At 37.2% G+C, this 15,655-nt stretch overlaps 1 protein-coding gene across 1 annotated transcript in view; it reads right to left on the minus strand.

Annotated features, from left to right (window-relative positions):
- Window positions 1-15,655, minus strand: part of PRKDC (protein kinase, DNA-activated, catalytic subunit) — an 81,871-nt gene that overhangs the window by 27,674 nt on the left and 38,542 nt on the right. Inside the window, exons 44-61 of the mRNA XM_040585890.1 lie at window positions 15,202-15,267; window positions 14,694-14,766; window positions 14,325-14,473; window positions 12,992-13,129; window positions 12,671-12,790; window positions 11,582-11,725; window positions 11,201-11,352; window positions 10,484-10,615; window positions 9,953-10,064; window positions 8,357-8,481; window positions 8,114-8,263; window positions 7,523-7,696; window positions 6,521-6,619; window positions 5,650-5,860; window positions 4,895-5,084; window positions 4,305-4,520; window positions 2,879-2,991; window positions 785-916 (exon numbers count right to left, since the gene is read on the minus strand). Of these exons, the coding sequence (XP_040441824.1) occupies window positions 785-916; window positions 2,879-2,991; window positions 4,305-4,520; window positions 4,895-5,084; window positions 5,650-5,860; window positions 6,521-6,619; window positions 7,523-7,696; window positions 8,114-8,263; window positions 8,357-8,481; window positions 9,953-10,064; window positions 10,484-10,615; window positions 11,201-11,352; window positions 11,582-11,725; window positions 12,671-12,790; window positions 12,992-13,129; window positions 14,325-14,473; window positions 14,694-14,766; window positions 15,202-15,267 (2,496 nt within the window). The remainder of the gene's footprint in view (window positions 1-784; window positions 917-2,878; window positions 2,992-4,304; window positions 4,521-4,894; window positions 5,085-5,649; window positions 5,861-6,520; window positions 6,620-7,522; window positions 7,697-8,113; window positions 8,264-8,356; window positions 8,482-9,952; window positions 10,065-10,483; window positions 10,616-11,200; window positions 11,353-11,581; window positions 11,726-12,670; window positions 12,791-12,991; window positions 13,130-14,324; window positions 14,474-14,693; window positions 14,767-15,201; window positions 15,268-15,655) is intronic.

The following is a 15,655-nucleotide window of genomic DNA, read 5'->3' on the forward strand; positions in this document are numbered from 1 at the left end:
TAACACTGAGGCAGCTAACACAGAGAGACAGACTGTGTGTACAGACAGTTCTATCCAAGATTTAAAGGCATTCTTTCAACCCAGAAACACATTTGTATGTGCAACAATCCTATGCATCTTGGTCTATCATAGGACTGGAGTTTGGTCTACTCTTGATCTAATGCTATTCAGATAACTCCTGAGCGTGCTACTTCCTCCCTTCACACAGAGATAAGGGACCACCAAAAGAAATTAAATACAAAGGTAACCAGGAACACTCTGACTTCCCAAACACTGTAAAATGCAACAGGTTCAGCCTACAATTCCTACCACTCTCAGGCAGAAAATGGAATACTGGATCAGCTTTACTGGGTAGTCAGAGTCCAATCTTAGCCACAGTAACTTCATTTGTATTTTTACACCTCCACTATAGCCATGTGAAGGAATAAAAATGGCTGGTTTGTTGCTGTACAGTGAGTGAATGTCCTTTGCAATAATTTCTGTAAAGGCCACTGCCATCTGTTTCTCAGGCAGAGGAACCCAGAGGCAATGGACAACAGCTGATGTTCAGGTCCTCAGTGTTCAAATCCATTGCTCAGGTGAGGCAAGCTACAAGGCAGCTTCTCTCATCACTGCACCAGCCCAGGGGATGGGAGAAACACTCCCTCAAAACAGACTCTAAATGAGTATCACAGAGGTTGACCACAAAACAATAGATCAATGTTTTAAACAGTTGCCCAACTACACGTCATTTTCTGTACAAGAACAGGAAGCTTCACAAATGGCCTCTGAAAAGCAGACAGACCTGGGCAAGGCCCTGCAGAGGAGCAATGAGACTGCAGTATTCAATCTGGATGTCAGGAAGGTCTCCTACTCGGTAACTTCTGTACAAAATAACCTGAGCATCATACTTCATCTTCAGCTCCGATTTCATCTCCTGAAATGCATTGCTCATGTTAAAAAAACAATAATCATATTACTTAGAGCTGTATCTAGATAAGACAAAAGAAGCAAGAGAATTTCCAAAGTGTTTTATAAACTCTTTCCAAGCTTATTAAAAAAACCAATACATTTTCTATAAAGCTGTAATACAGTTAAACTCCAAATTATCTTAGTCAATTAAAAACTCCAAAGTCTTGATCATAGACTTACTTCAGCCACTAACTTGTAATATCAATGCCTTGTAGCTCCTGCTTCCATACAGGCAGCATAGAACTCACTTTTTAAAAGAATGATTATGACAGACAGCTAGTGAGCTGCTATGGTTTAGTAAGTTACTGCCTGCCAGCTGAGCCACAACAGTCCAGAATACGACGGTTATGAGCCTGGCCCAGATGCAAAGTAAAATGAGGTTCCTAAAGCTATTTCACACAGGAGGGTGGGGAAGGGAAGGAAGAAGGATGAGCCTGGTAGAACTGATTCCTAGTAAAACTTAAAGCAAACTGTAATGAAACTGCTGTAAACTGCAGTTGTTAAACAGCTGCCCTGCCTTTTGCTGAGGCTTAAAGAAATACATTTAAATTGAACAAGAGCTACTACCAGATATAGACAAAACCTACCTCTTCTTCTGCCTTTCTTCCTTTTCATAGCACTGATATGCTATAAGGAAATCAGCAGTAAGTTTAGAGGGTGGGATTTTATTTTTAACTACTGCCATTACCAGTTAAACCAGCAGACAATGGGTGAATATATTGGTAGAACTGAAGAGTGAAACAGAAGAGAGCTTGAAGAATTTTATGTCCTCTGTAAACTTTTTAGAATTTTGCTGTTTCAGCCCGTTTTTCTTCTACGTAACTTCAAAGGGATGATTTTCAAAAAACTTTCAAGAGAAATATGCTTGGAGAAATTAGGACTTTGCTAAAACTATTCGCAAATAATGTCTTGGTCAGGACCCGCTTTTTCCTGTTTTGCCCCATCAGGTATAGTACTAATGCAAGCCACCAAGCTACATGTGTGTTTACACGTAACAAATCTCTTGAAGAGTTTAAGGGGTCCTGACAGCATTCAGTCTCCTCTGGTCTTTCATTGTGGAATATCACAGAGGGTTTTACCGGTTGTATTTTGGACTGTCATAGAGAACACATTTACAGATTCTCTCTTGCAGGGTGGGAGGAAATGGTAGCTTTAGCCTGCAAGTGAATATAAATTGGCTAAAATAGGTGTTTGTGTGGTTCTTCCAGACATAAGTTCTGTTTACAGAGTCGTCTGCAGCTGCAAAGAATTACAAGGGTGTCTCAAACTGGTAGGTCTCAATCCTGGGTTCATTTGCTCTTAGTCTAACTGCTAACATCTTTTTTGGATGATAATATATGTTACTTTTAGTAACATGAACCTCTGAAAAACTGTTACAGAGCTTAAAAATACATAAGTTTATTTTAAGTACATAACGCAACAAGAAAACTCATGTAGTACTAAGTTTCTGGCCTTGATAAACACTCAGCAAATTATTATTATTGACAACCCCTCAGGTTAAAAGTATGCAACAGTTCTGGTTAGTCCATGAGCTGTATCACATTTTTGAGTTCACCTGCAGACACTGGATAATGTTCTCCAACTATTTCTGCACTGTACTGCAGCTTCAAGGCTCCTACTTTCCAGGATGAGAACCATAAAGAGCTTCCCATAGCTGTTAGGGACACTACCAAGTAAAATCACTTCATACACATTAAGCGGTAGATGGGAAGTGTTATCACCCAGCTCTATTCTCACTCATGCTAAGTAACTTCATTTAGCTTTAAACACATCAGCATGATTTCCAAATAAAACCTTCTAAAGCTCTTGAAGTAGCAACCAGTGTCTTAAACCTATTCTTTCTTTACGAAGTTACTTCTGGAGATGAAGTACAAGACTGCAAATGGCACTGGGACTTAAGGTTTCAAACTTATTTGGATTGACAAACCTTTTCTCTTTTCTGTTCAGCAACACCTTTTCTAGCATAAATTAGACTGAGTTTCTCTTGGTCCTTCAAGAAACGTCTCCGCAGTCTTAGAATTTCTGCTCGTTCTTCTATACCTAGGGAACACGGGATCATGTCCACAGCTTTTTCTTTCTCAAACAAACTCCAGATTTAAGGCAAGAGCATTATATAATAACAAACATCATCTTTGTATTTACTAGCTTACCAGCTAGTCTCCCAAGTTTCATATCCAACAACTCGCGGCAAGGCTTTTCAACGAGAGCAAATTAAAACAAATTAAGTTGTTCTTAGGAGAAGAGGTAGTAAGCATTTAAATAAAAACTTCAAGCACATAGATGAGGTATAAGGGCCAAACTAGTACTAGGAAAGGCACTAAAATTCATGGACAAATTTGTCCCATATGACAGATTTATTTTAAGCTCTCAAAGGCAAGCATGGTATTTGCACCATAATCCATAAAGTATACAGCTCCCTACGTAAAAGAGGTGCTAAATGTATTTTAAGATTGGGTAATAATAATACAGTACTATATTTTTTAAGTTACTATTACAGAACTGTCACTGGATCAACTGCTGCTCAGGACACTCATGGAGAAAGGCCACTTTACACACTGTTCACTTCAGTCCATTTCCTAGGAAAGAAGAGTGAGCAAACAGAAATGTACCACTGTAACTGGTATTTTCCTGGTAGAAGATCAGGAACTGACTGGAAGGTAGGCTGACCTCTCCGTTTCCATAGTTCAGCATGGTCCATTCAAAATTGCCTTGAAATGCCTCTCAGGTATCAAAAAGGTCAACCTTTATAGCTCCCTGATGGAACTCCTATTCTCATCTTTTCAGTCAAAATTTTAACAACAAGGTAGGCAAGGGTGTAATGGGGCGGAAATGGGGAGAAGGAGTCTAAGCTATTCCAGAATAGTACTGATAGTTTTCAGTTACCTGCTGGGTGGATGAAGGAGCATTCTCAGAAAACAGCAGGTAATTCTAATGACAGAATGCAATATGTTGTAGATTGTGTCAGCACAGCTGAAATGGTTTGGGAAAAATACGTTTAAAGAGATCTCTTCTTTAAAGAGATAAGCAGTTAAATTTAAAACAGAAGGGACAGAACTGCCTGAAATACATGCTATGATTGTCTTAGGGAGAGGTAGGAATGTAAAGATCACACCAGCTGGTTTCTTATCCAGTCAGTTCTTTCATCTAGCAACATATAGTTTTGCAATTCCTAGCATAATTCTAGCTTTTTGCCACAAGTTCCGTATCACCACAAACTCCTGGAAACAAAATCTCTGAAGTTGAACCTCAATTAGAATGTCTAAAAGACAATGGACTGCCAGCCAAATAACTGACAAAAACTGTCTATAAAAACATAATATTTATATACAGATGGCATCATAAGGCTTACAGACCTTTAGTTTTGCTGTCCACCTCATCTCCCGGTAAACTCAACCTTTTTTTCCCAAAATCTCGCCCCACTGGTTTAAAGGTGGCTTGTTTAAATTTTTCACTCCGTTTGTTAACCAACAGCATGGATGAAGACAAGGATTCAGAAGATGAAGGAACTGTATACTCTGCCAATGTGTCAACGCTACTTCCAGTTAGCCAATTAAAAGAACTTCTACCACCTGTAAAAAAAAAAATTTCCAAAAAAGCTGTAACATCTCCACAAATAAATGAAAACATCTATGAAGCAGGTAATTTTCCTCCCCCCCCCCCCCCCCCCCAATTCCCAGTGTTTATGGGCAGAACAGATTTCAAGCTGTTAGGTAAGAAACAAACTTCTTTTAAATTAGACAGAACTTAAATACATAGGAGACTAATATATATTTTTTTCTTCATAAGAGACTGAATGTTTTTTCTTCATAACACAAAAAAAAAGCCCTTGAAAGCAAAATATTAAATGCATTTACACTTTTACGTTAAAAATTCATACGCACCAGTAATGAAATCATTCCTATTGCAAACTAAAAAGTTTCAGTAGACACTGGTCTGGACTTACTGACATGCTGTGTAGGTGTAAATTCATATTGCTGTTGGGTAGCCCTCACTCGACCACCAACTGGCCCAGAAGCAGAAAGGGATCTTTCTTGTGATAAATTCCTGTGGATACTCTGAGAAGCTTGAGTCCCCACAAACATAGGTGTGAGCACGGTACTTCGATAACGCCAGCTGGAATCAATTACGAAGTCCTATGAACACAAAAAGATTCTAGTAAGAACAGTAGGAATGGAGGCTTTTTGTCTTCCTTCCTTGAGACAGGATAGCAGAAATTAAAATACAGAACTTAAAGCATCATTCCAGGTACAGGGGCAGAACTTGACTACAAAAAAAACCCCAAAATCAAACACACAGAAGTTCCCCAAAGCTCAGCAAAAAAGCTCACTAATTTGGGCTGGTCAGCTGAGGACTGATCTACAGCTCTTGCACCAGTATTTCTGTTTCTTCACAACTTATCTTCAGCTTATGGTGCTTCTCTTTTTTTAGGTATTTCAGTACTCTACACATCAGGTATACTTCGTATATATAACTAGTTTAATTAAATCTTTCAGGTTTTGAAAAGAAAACAAAATTATTGCCCCCCAAAAATCGTCAAACTTCTGATACTGTGCATTACCCATAACAGCTGTTCACTATGGAGCACAAAACACGCTTTCAAAAACCTCCTTCACTATGCCATTCTTGTCCAAGTGGTAACTACATGAAGGAATAGAATTTGTTACACGGTTGCACACAGGATAACATATTACAATTCACCTGAAATTTGCATTCAGACAGTGGATGCTCAAATATTTTTCTGGAATAATCCGGGCTCTTGCTAGTCATTTCAAGCAGAAAATTTGTGATGAGACTCAAGTACTGTGTTTCAATCTTGGTGGAATAGAAAGAATTTAACAAGGACAGCATGCGATCAAGAGTATTTGTGGGTAACCTTGTCTCATCACTCCAAAAATTCCTAACAATTAATCTGTAAAGGCAAGAAATAAAGTTATTATCTGCAAACAGGAAACACAACACTATCAAAAGAGTCAAGTTTAAAAAAATAAAAACACAATAAGATTATAAAACCTTCAACTAACCCTTTCATGCCATGGATCTTCCATTGAATTATAACCCATTCCTCATTCACCTACCATGCTTGTTGCCATTCAACTGATATTAAAGGTTAACTCTAAAAAAATTATTTCTGTTGAGCTGTTTTCCTCTTGAGAAGTGCTATGGGTAAATAAGCAGAAATCTATCTTTTGCTTCACCAAAAAACTAAAAAACAACCACCAACCTCAAACATTTAATCATCTACTTCTGTGTGTTTGTGTATAGTGAGGGCTTTCTTGTTCAAAAACTCTAGAACATTAATGCAGAATTAACTTTAATATACTGAAATAATTTCTCCATGGCTTGGAAGTTTGTTCAAAAGCTCTGTGCTTCACTTAAATTTGCTGTAAAACTATGGGACACAATTTTATAAATTAACTTACTGGAAGAAAAGGGAATAATGTTATCTCACTGTTTCTCTTTTACATTAAAATAATAAAAAAACCCTCCAAGGATCAACTCTTCTGTTATAAATAAGGGAAGAGTAATTTAGGGATTTGTTACTTCAGTCATCACACCACCATTTACTCACTGCAGTTCAGCATTCTCATCAATTAATCCTTGAAGCAGCATTTCTTTTGCCAGTTTGAGTATTTCCTGAGAATCACCATCTGCTTGGCTTTCTGGATCACTGACAGTAGAAAAAAAATGTCTCTCAATAACTTCTCTCAAACAACCCGTAGTAAAATAAGAGGATGAGGACGGTGGGAGAAAAGGAAGAACATGCCCTTCTCATAAAAATCTCAACTTGGCATGACAACACTGCATTTTTTTGATAATATGATGTCTTCATTGCCAAAAACGTCTGCTGTTTCCACAACTCAGAAAAAAAAATCAGAAACTTAAGTAATACATATTAGGTAGTTATTATGAAGGCTACACAAAAGTAACTCTGAGCTTACAAGGTTAAAACTGAGAAAAAAAGACAGAGAATTAAGTTTCTCTCAAGTGACACTGGACTAGAAATTGACTTTACTTTTTCCTCACAATAATCATTCAAGTAGTTAAGTCATCTTGGGAAAAAAGCTCTTAATAGCACCCAACTATGTTAAGACAATTCGACAGCAACTCATTAAACTGAATACAGGCCTGTTCCCTACTCTAAGGGGTCAAACACAAACCCCATCTTTTTACTGACTGAAGCATTTTGAAGGGTTCCAGATCATGCCAAAGTGCCTTAATATACCTGCTACCTACAAGCAAACTTCTTAAATGTACAATTCCTGTTAGTTACAAATTCCAGCAACAAGAAAAAAAGTGGGCGCATCAGAGCTAAGACCTCTTATGCCATCATGTGGTGGTGATGCAACACCCCAGTTCTGAACTAAAGTTCAGGTCTAAGTCTTTGTCCCTTAGTGGAAGTGATAAAATTGCCACCAAACGGCAAAGTTACTTAGGCAAACTAGAAGATCTATTCTTCTGAAAGTGGAAAAATCCCACACTGAGGGACAAGAAGTCGGAAGATGCTGTTACAAGCACTTTCACTCTGCCTGTGACAAACCACTGAAAGACAACACCTGCAGTGAATACACACCTGTAATTATCATAAATCCACATCAGAATATCATACATGCGCTGCCGACATACAACAGAAGGGAGAGAGATGAACCCTGTCACCCCAGGAAGAAGTTCTTTAAGTTCTAGTGGTTTTAGTTTAGGCAGCATCTTGTACACTATATCCAAACAAACCCTTTGCCTTTCATCATCCCTGAAAAGAGAGGGGGAAAAAAAGAATAGTTACATTGCTTTTCACTGCTACATGCAGAACCAGAAGATCAGTTCAGGCAGGTTTTAGCAATAATATTTGCTTTTGTATAAAGGGCTTTAGGTAAATACTTTTGAGTTCAATCTAAAAATATAACTAAAGTAATACATACTACAGAAATTCACATCCCAGTGGTGTTACAGCTTACTGCTGTTAAGGGGCTTTTTTGTTTTTCACAGTGAGCTAACCGTATCAATACTTAACTCCCAGATTCCATTAGCTAAAATTATGAAAGCAGTGACCAAAAAGTGAACCTGAATTATAAATGCTTCTGAATGTAAAAATATTGCGGCCAGCACAGAAAAAGTTATCAAGAAATTTAGACTGTGCATCCACATTTGTAATTACATAACCACTCACCTATGCTTCATGATCTGGATAAAGTCTTTGCTCTTTAATTGCAAGTGGAGATCAGGTACTTCTTCCGCCTGGCACATTATTACTTCCAGACAGTAGGTTTTCATCACACCATGAAGTTTGGGTATCAAAAAGAATACTGCGTTCATAAACCTTAACAGAACCAGAAGCCCACAAAAAAACCCAAGTTATTTTCTATTATTCCTCTAGATCTACAATGAACTTACCATGTAAATCATGACATACCTGTCAGCAAGAGGTGGAAAATTCTTAACAACTTTATTCAAGCATTGAATAAACTTATCCTGTTGCGTGTTCTGATGATGTTTTAATTGTCTTATGACACAGTCATAAACCGGATCTTCAAGTACCTGAAAAGGAGAAAGACAGTAAGATAAAGACAGCCACAAACCTCATAATGACCTCAATGACACATGGTTCTGCTGCTGTACTGTTTGAATCTAGTGCATTTCACTAGGTAAGACCCACCTGCCTCATCTTGACATTTACAGTGCTTCATGGCTGCTACTCAGCTGTGCCTGGCTGAAACACGATTGACTGCATAAACGATACATTTGTGAGCTTCCTCTGATCGGTTTGGAACCAATGCCTTAATTTTGAAATACAAGTTTCTTAGTATGCTTAAATAAATAACAAGTAGCTTCTCATTCAGTATAGCAGATTTCCAATTAACGAATGTAAAAAAATAAGACATTTTTAGTGAAAAGGTGGAAAATAATCAGTAACTTTTATTTTATGTGAAGGAAATAAGCCTTGTATAGATAAAATATTTGCACCATCTTTGCTCATTTATTCTAAGTACTGCTTATAGTACAATTTGGAAGACTGTGAAAGACTGCAGGAATTCAATTTACGAAATGTACTCTACAAACTGAAAGAACAACCAGAATGCAATTGAGTGGGGAAAAGTATTAAGAATAGTAGGGAGAGAAGTAAGAATAACCTACAAGGTCAGACTACCAATCCACCTAGCCAACACCTTGGTGTGTTTGTCTCCAATGGCAGCTGCAGAATGGTATTTAGGGGGAGCATGAGCCTGGCTGCACTTTGTCTTCCTCTTCTCTCATACAACCCAACATGCATTCATCATTACATTAGGGATCTTAGAATGTACATTGTTTATTGCTGTTAGAACCTGTTCATGGATTATCTTTTTGGTGCATGAATTCGCCTAATTTCTCCTTGAACCTGTTGTTGCTACTTACCCCTAGAACCTCTTCTGGCAACACATCCCAGAAGTTCACTAACTGTTCTGTAAAGAAGTACTTCTAGCACCTGTTTCAAATTGATTTCTGTGATTTTCAAGCACTGCCCCCTAGTTCTAGTACTGTAGGACTTGGTGAATAACAGTTTTGCATACACCTTATCCACTAACTAGAAATTAACCAGATTCAGAATTAAACACAATACCTTTAAATTTTACATCAAAACTTGCAAATTATTAAACATTCTCAGATACAGATATTCAGAAGGTAGTCCCAAGCCTCCCAGCTCACAAATTTTTTTTTTCTTAAAAAAAACCCTAACAAACCCAACTTTAAGTGTACCATGCCAGTGTTGCTGGCTGGCAAAGGCTGAACAAAGCCTCAGAAAGGGACCATTCGCTGTCAGCCCCATAAGAGCAGGGCAAAAACTCTGCACTTAGCTTGCCCTCACATTCTTTTCCTCTTGAGTCAACAGTGTAAACCTTAACTCGATCTGTTGGACAAAGACTGTTGGGTTTCAAATACATTCATTTTTGGAGATGAATTGAGTAGTTGTATAAAAGATGTACACAGAATTAAGACAGGAATGGTCAAACACACAATACAGTTCACTTACATTTTCTTTCTCAGAAATATATTGAAGAGCAAGTCCCAACACTTCTGCTGCTGCTGCATAAACTTCTTTATACTTTAATAAGCCCATGTTGCTGGTCAAAGCCTGAAAATACCTAACACAAAAGGTAGATCTGCTGTAAGCCACTACTCCAGCATCCAGTTTTAAACTGAAACAAAAAACTCACCTGAGCTGCCTAGGGGAACAGTGACTGCTTTTAGAAGATCTGAATACAGCAAAACATGGATTTTTCCACCTGCAGTGTCTCAAATCCCTGCTTTGGCAATTCCTGACTCTGATAATTCCCATGAAACTTCAACTGTGGGGCCCACTGTAAAAAAGCTTACATCCTTCTAGATATTTTCCAAAATAAGTATGTAATGCTTTTCTAGCTGCCAAATGCGGACCACCTAACGGACAATAGCAAAGGGATGACAGGATAAACAATCCAGCCCCCATACTTCATGCTGACAACTTAGACTTGCTCTCTTAAGCTTTGATCAAAATAATTCATCAAAAAGCTGCATTTCTCACCTGACACGATCTATTTCACACTTTGGGTCAAAAGGAGGTAAATTGTTAGCAAGAACAATCCCCAGCAGCTGAATTCCCACTGAATTGTCCTTTGTATCAGGGTCTCCACTAGAAAACTTTTCAAATATTAAACTGTTGGAGAAAAACATAAAAGTAATGATAAACATGAAACCCCAAAATATACATACCATAAATCACTTACTCTCTGTGTATATACATACATACAACTCCACCAAAACCAGCAGAAAGTATGTATATATGCATATATACTCCCACCAAAACCAATAGACAGCATATATTCAGAAGGTATTTAGCATCAAAGAAGAAACAAACCAAACCAAACAACAACAAAAGACATTGTAAGCCTACACAAGTTCTCTGCAACAAGTTCAGGAGCACAGCAGATCGCATAAGTCTTAGCAAGAGTGCACCAATATTCAGTGATAATACCCAAAATTTCAAATAAAATGTACATCTTTGCAGAAATTACTCCTGCTTTTGCTGTTGCAATCTTCTGCATGTTTTTTCTGTCTCCTTGTTTCACAAATTTAGGTTTTTGAGAGAGTTCAGTTCTGAAGTTCTACTTCAGACAGAAGGGTTTACAACACGGACAAAAAGTTTACTAACGCAGCTGAATTTGCCTTTTCATCTCCTTTGACAATGTTCACTTATATTCCTGAAATATTGATAAAAGAAAGCAATTGTCCAAATGCTTACCTGTAAGGTATAGAGAGACAGTTCTTCCAACACTCTATAACTGTCTTTATGATTTCCAGATTGTGTCTGAACACAGCTCTTTTTTGGTGAAAGGCATTCTTCATCAAGAATTCAAGCAATCTGTTAGCTAAAATCTCATCCTTAATACTCCCCTACAATCAATAGGAACAAAAATAAACAGTGACTCCAACGTGAATATATACACTGTTTTATGAAAGCAAGCAAGTAAATAAGCTATTTTTGAAGTTAATACCTAAAAAAAAAAAAAAAAAAAAAGAGTGGACTGATGTAGAAAACTATTGTAAGTGCATAATAACAAACTCACTCATTCCTTACCAAATACTCACAATAATAAAACAAATGCATTTCACATTTTCTTACTTTGGGAGTGGCTACTGTAGTCCAGGAAAGTATAGTAACTACTATTTCCACTACCATGTAATGAATCCCTTCACCTCCATTATTTCCAGAAACAACAAGCTGCAGCAATGGACCAAGCCACTGCTTTGCATAAGGTCGGAAAACCTATGAAAAACAGCAGAATCTGTGATCAAGCACAAATTATCCAACTATTCAATAACCTGTTCTTCAATAATAATTACAGGTAAGACTTCTAAATCAATCTCTTATCACTTTGCTTAACCTCTGAAGCAACAACCACAACAATCTTAAAATAACTTTAAAATAAAAAGTATCCATAACTACATTCCTCACTTCTACTTAGAAACTTTTAACCAAGTATTCACATAAAGTTAATTATTTCACTAGGGCCCACATAATATGGCTCTCATGCAGAAAATCTGTCCCTAAAGGATTTGGAAGAGTATGCCACTCTTCTACCCTTCCATTTCAGACAGCTTTACTAAGAAGGTAGCATTAAGTGGGTGTAAAGTTTCTTCAATTAATTCTGGTATTCAGCGGGTTTGTATTTGGAGTATTTTGGACAGAAACATTATACTCTAGAATCACTGCAAAAAATAGGATGAAAACACTTGACTGAAGGATGAGTTAGAAAACGTTTCTTCTCAGGCAAAGATCCATTATGCTATCTTAGGTATCTTTCTGCAACTAGAACTTGATTTAAATCAAAGGTTTTCCATAAGTTATCTGTGACCATTCGAAAAAAAACATTACATTTGCTCCTCCCAAAAGGCAAATATAATCAACCATGCCTCTTACCCTGTATCAATGAATCAATTACTTATAGTTTACAGAAGACTCACATTGTGGACACCCTCTACTTACAGTAGAGTTTGGGAGAAGAAGTAATAATATTACATTCAAAATACTGGCACTATCTGGAATTTTGGGCCATGAATGCGCTCCCTTTTATCGTGACAAACTACTCAATCTGAATGCCCCAAAAGTCTCAGTTGATGAAGTATTTTACCCTGCAAGAGTTACATAGCTGATATTATAATATAACCTGTTAACATACACAGAAAAAAGATAACAAAAAAACTTACTCACATCCTCAGTATTAACAATAAGTTTTGCTATGAAGAGGCGAATATTTAGGGGTACTGATGGGTTTCCTAATTTGCCATGCAGAAATTTCATCCAAAGAGGAAGATCTACTGGAACTGTCCCCTGAAATTTAAAAGAGATGAGCAAAAATCAACTCACTTTTTGGATCAAACAGGCTTACCAAGCCAAAAAGCCCTAAGCTTGAGCCACACAGGTCTCATTATAATATAGCCAAGAAAATCAATAAATGAAGGGATTCAATCATGACTCCCTTTTTTGTGGTATAATCAGTGAAAAAATGCCAACGTTTTGGTTAATACTGGCCTCCTCCACTTTGGGTGTGATCTGGTTCCTCTGCATATGTTTAATCAGAGTGGTCATAGAAGTCATACATTCATGTTGGTTGAATTCGTCCATTTCCAGTTCCACCTCATCATTTAAAACCATGTATTCTGTGGGCTCCTGAAAAAAAGTGTTACTATGATTAGTAACAATACTGTATTTTCTTTTAAATCATGACAATGTCACGAGTCGTTCTGATCTTATCTGTGTTCACAGATTTTACTATATGCTTAGTATGTGCAACAGGGAATACATCAGATACGTTGTTCAGACACCTCCCAAATATATGTACCAGCTGTATACATCTTTTACTTTCTGTGCCAACAGATCTCACTCTGACTGTGCCAACTTCATGTTGCTCTGACTTCACTACCTGCCGCGCCAGATGTGGCAGCTGTTGGAAGCAGGAAGGATTAGCTGAACTTTACAGAAATTATTTCATTTCATAGTTGAAAGAATGCATTAACACCTTCCACAGGGGGAAAGACCTATTTTTATGTTGTTTCACACCGACTAGTGACCACAGCTACACAGAGTACATCAGGAAATTGTTCATAGTTAGAAATTACAACATTACTACACCAAGCATATAGAAAGTACGTTTCTGATTAACTTCACTGCAGCTATAACACCTCCTTGCTCCAAAACATGGAAACAGTGTATCTTTACCAATGTTAAGTTATTATGACAGATTTTATCTTCGGTGTCTATAACACTTTAACAAGCTTTTTTTGTTGTTTCATAACAAATACCTATACTATCACTACTACTTTTGGTAAGACACCTCTTGATTGCAGAAGGAACACAATTTTAATTCTTTGAAGATATTAAATGCTGTTCTTCCAAGAGCAACAGTTAAAATACAAGGTGCCACAACCGAGATACAAAAATAATAAAGTGTTTGATGACTTATTCCATGATTTGATACAGCCAGGTTGGTCAAGTGCCTTCAAAGACTAAAAGAAGAGGGAAACGAGGAAACTAGGTGCCTAACAGCAAAACACAACCACCACAGGATACTCCTGAGTGCACACAAAGTTACAAGCCACCTTTTTACAACTCAGGTTGTACTTCCCTCACATTACTCAGCTTTAGAAACCCAAGGTAGGGCACTGATTTTCTCCAGCTGTAGACAGTAGAGAGAGGGAAGAAGAAAAACACTCAATCAACACAGCTGAAGTCCTCTCATCTTCTGGAGGAGCCTATTCTCAATCAAGTAGAACAAATACAGGAGACCAGAAATTTCTCTTTCTCAACCCCAATAAACATATGCAATTGCTAAATAAAACTTCTCTTCTTCACAGCACTAAATTACCTTTCTCCTGAAAAGAGCACTGCTAGCTGTAACTTCTTGGGAGCTATGAGAAAAACCTTGGACTCCAGTAGAAAAATCAAACTGACTCATTTCCTCACTCAAACTGCTATCCATCATGTATGAGGCAGAAGCCAAATACTTGGGTTCATCTAAATAGGAAAAAGAATAGACCATTAATCAAGGTAATTACAAGAAACAAGCCTTTACTGGCAACTTAAACTTGAGTGGGGTGGGAATTGTTTGTTAGATGAAGTACACTGAACGTTTTTATTTGTTCTGCTACTGCAGAAGCCAATTAGCAACACATCAATGAACACTGTATGGAACGTAAGAAGCTGGGTTTTTTTCAGTCATAAATGACTTGCATACCCTGACTGCTGTTCCCTGCATCCCTGGCCTCCTTTCTAATAGCAATGTATCGCTTCTTCCTTTCCAAAGGCACCTGAACAGCAAGAAAGAGAAGTTTAAAAGTTAATCAAATCTTGTATTTACAGTTTATTTACAATTATTTATTTACAGAATTGCCAAATCATCATCAAAACTATTTAATATAAAGAGAAATCCTATGTCGTAAATTATTATAATAAATGCTACAGAACAGCAGCTAAATTACTTGCTCCTACAGCTGTTTATTACCAGAATAAAGTGTGCTAAAAAAGTGTATTAAAGTTATGTGCACTGCAGGTATGTTCTAGATTTCAAGTCTGGATTTCCCTTAGAAAAATGTATTTTAAAACATTAAGAGTACTCCAGTTTTTATACATCATAGAATCCTCTTTCTCTGTATGTGAGAACTGACCCGGTCTACAGTGACTCCGCTGTCCAAGCCATATCCATTTTTCACTTAGGAACACTGAAGTCCAGAAATTCCACTCACCTCAATTTCTACAGGAAATGTATACTGACGGTTCAGGTCTATCAGATTTTCAAAAATCAGCAAGTTCTGCAAAATTAAGCACACAATAACAATTGCTCTGAACTCATTTTATTTCTTCTAAAAAACAACAGATCAACATACAACATAGAAGAGAAAACATGCCATATTTTCTAGATCCATACTTTCAAGAAAAAAATTGCTATTCAGCTACTTAGGAATTCACAGTACAGACAACGGGCTTGGTAAAGTATGTATCCCTTATTGAAGTATATTCTGGAGAACTTATATTGAAGTATAAGCACTGGAGAACTTAAATAATAGGTAGATTTTTTTCTCCTATTTTAGAAAATTGATTGAGAGTGGAAGGAAAACAGGGTAAATGTATCATTACTTCACCCATTCCCAAACAGACAGTAAAACCTTCATCAGCAACTCAAATTGCATGAAGGATGCA

The sequence above is a fragment of the Falco naumanni genome, chromosome 3 (assembly GCF_017639655.2).
Source record: "Falco naumanni isolate bFalNau1 chromosome 3, bFalNau1.pat, whole genome shotgun sequence".
In the NCBI taxonomy this organism is placed as follows: domain Eukaryota; kingdom Metazoa; phylum Chordata; class Aves; order Falconiformes; family Falconidae; genus Falco; species Falco naumanni.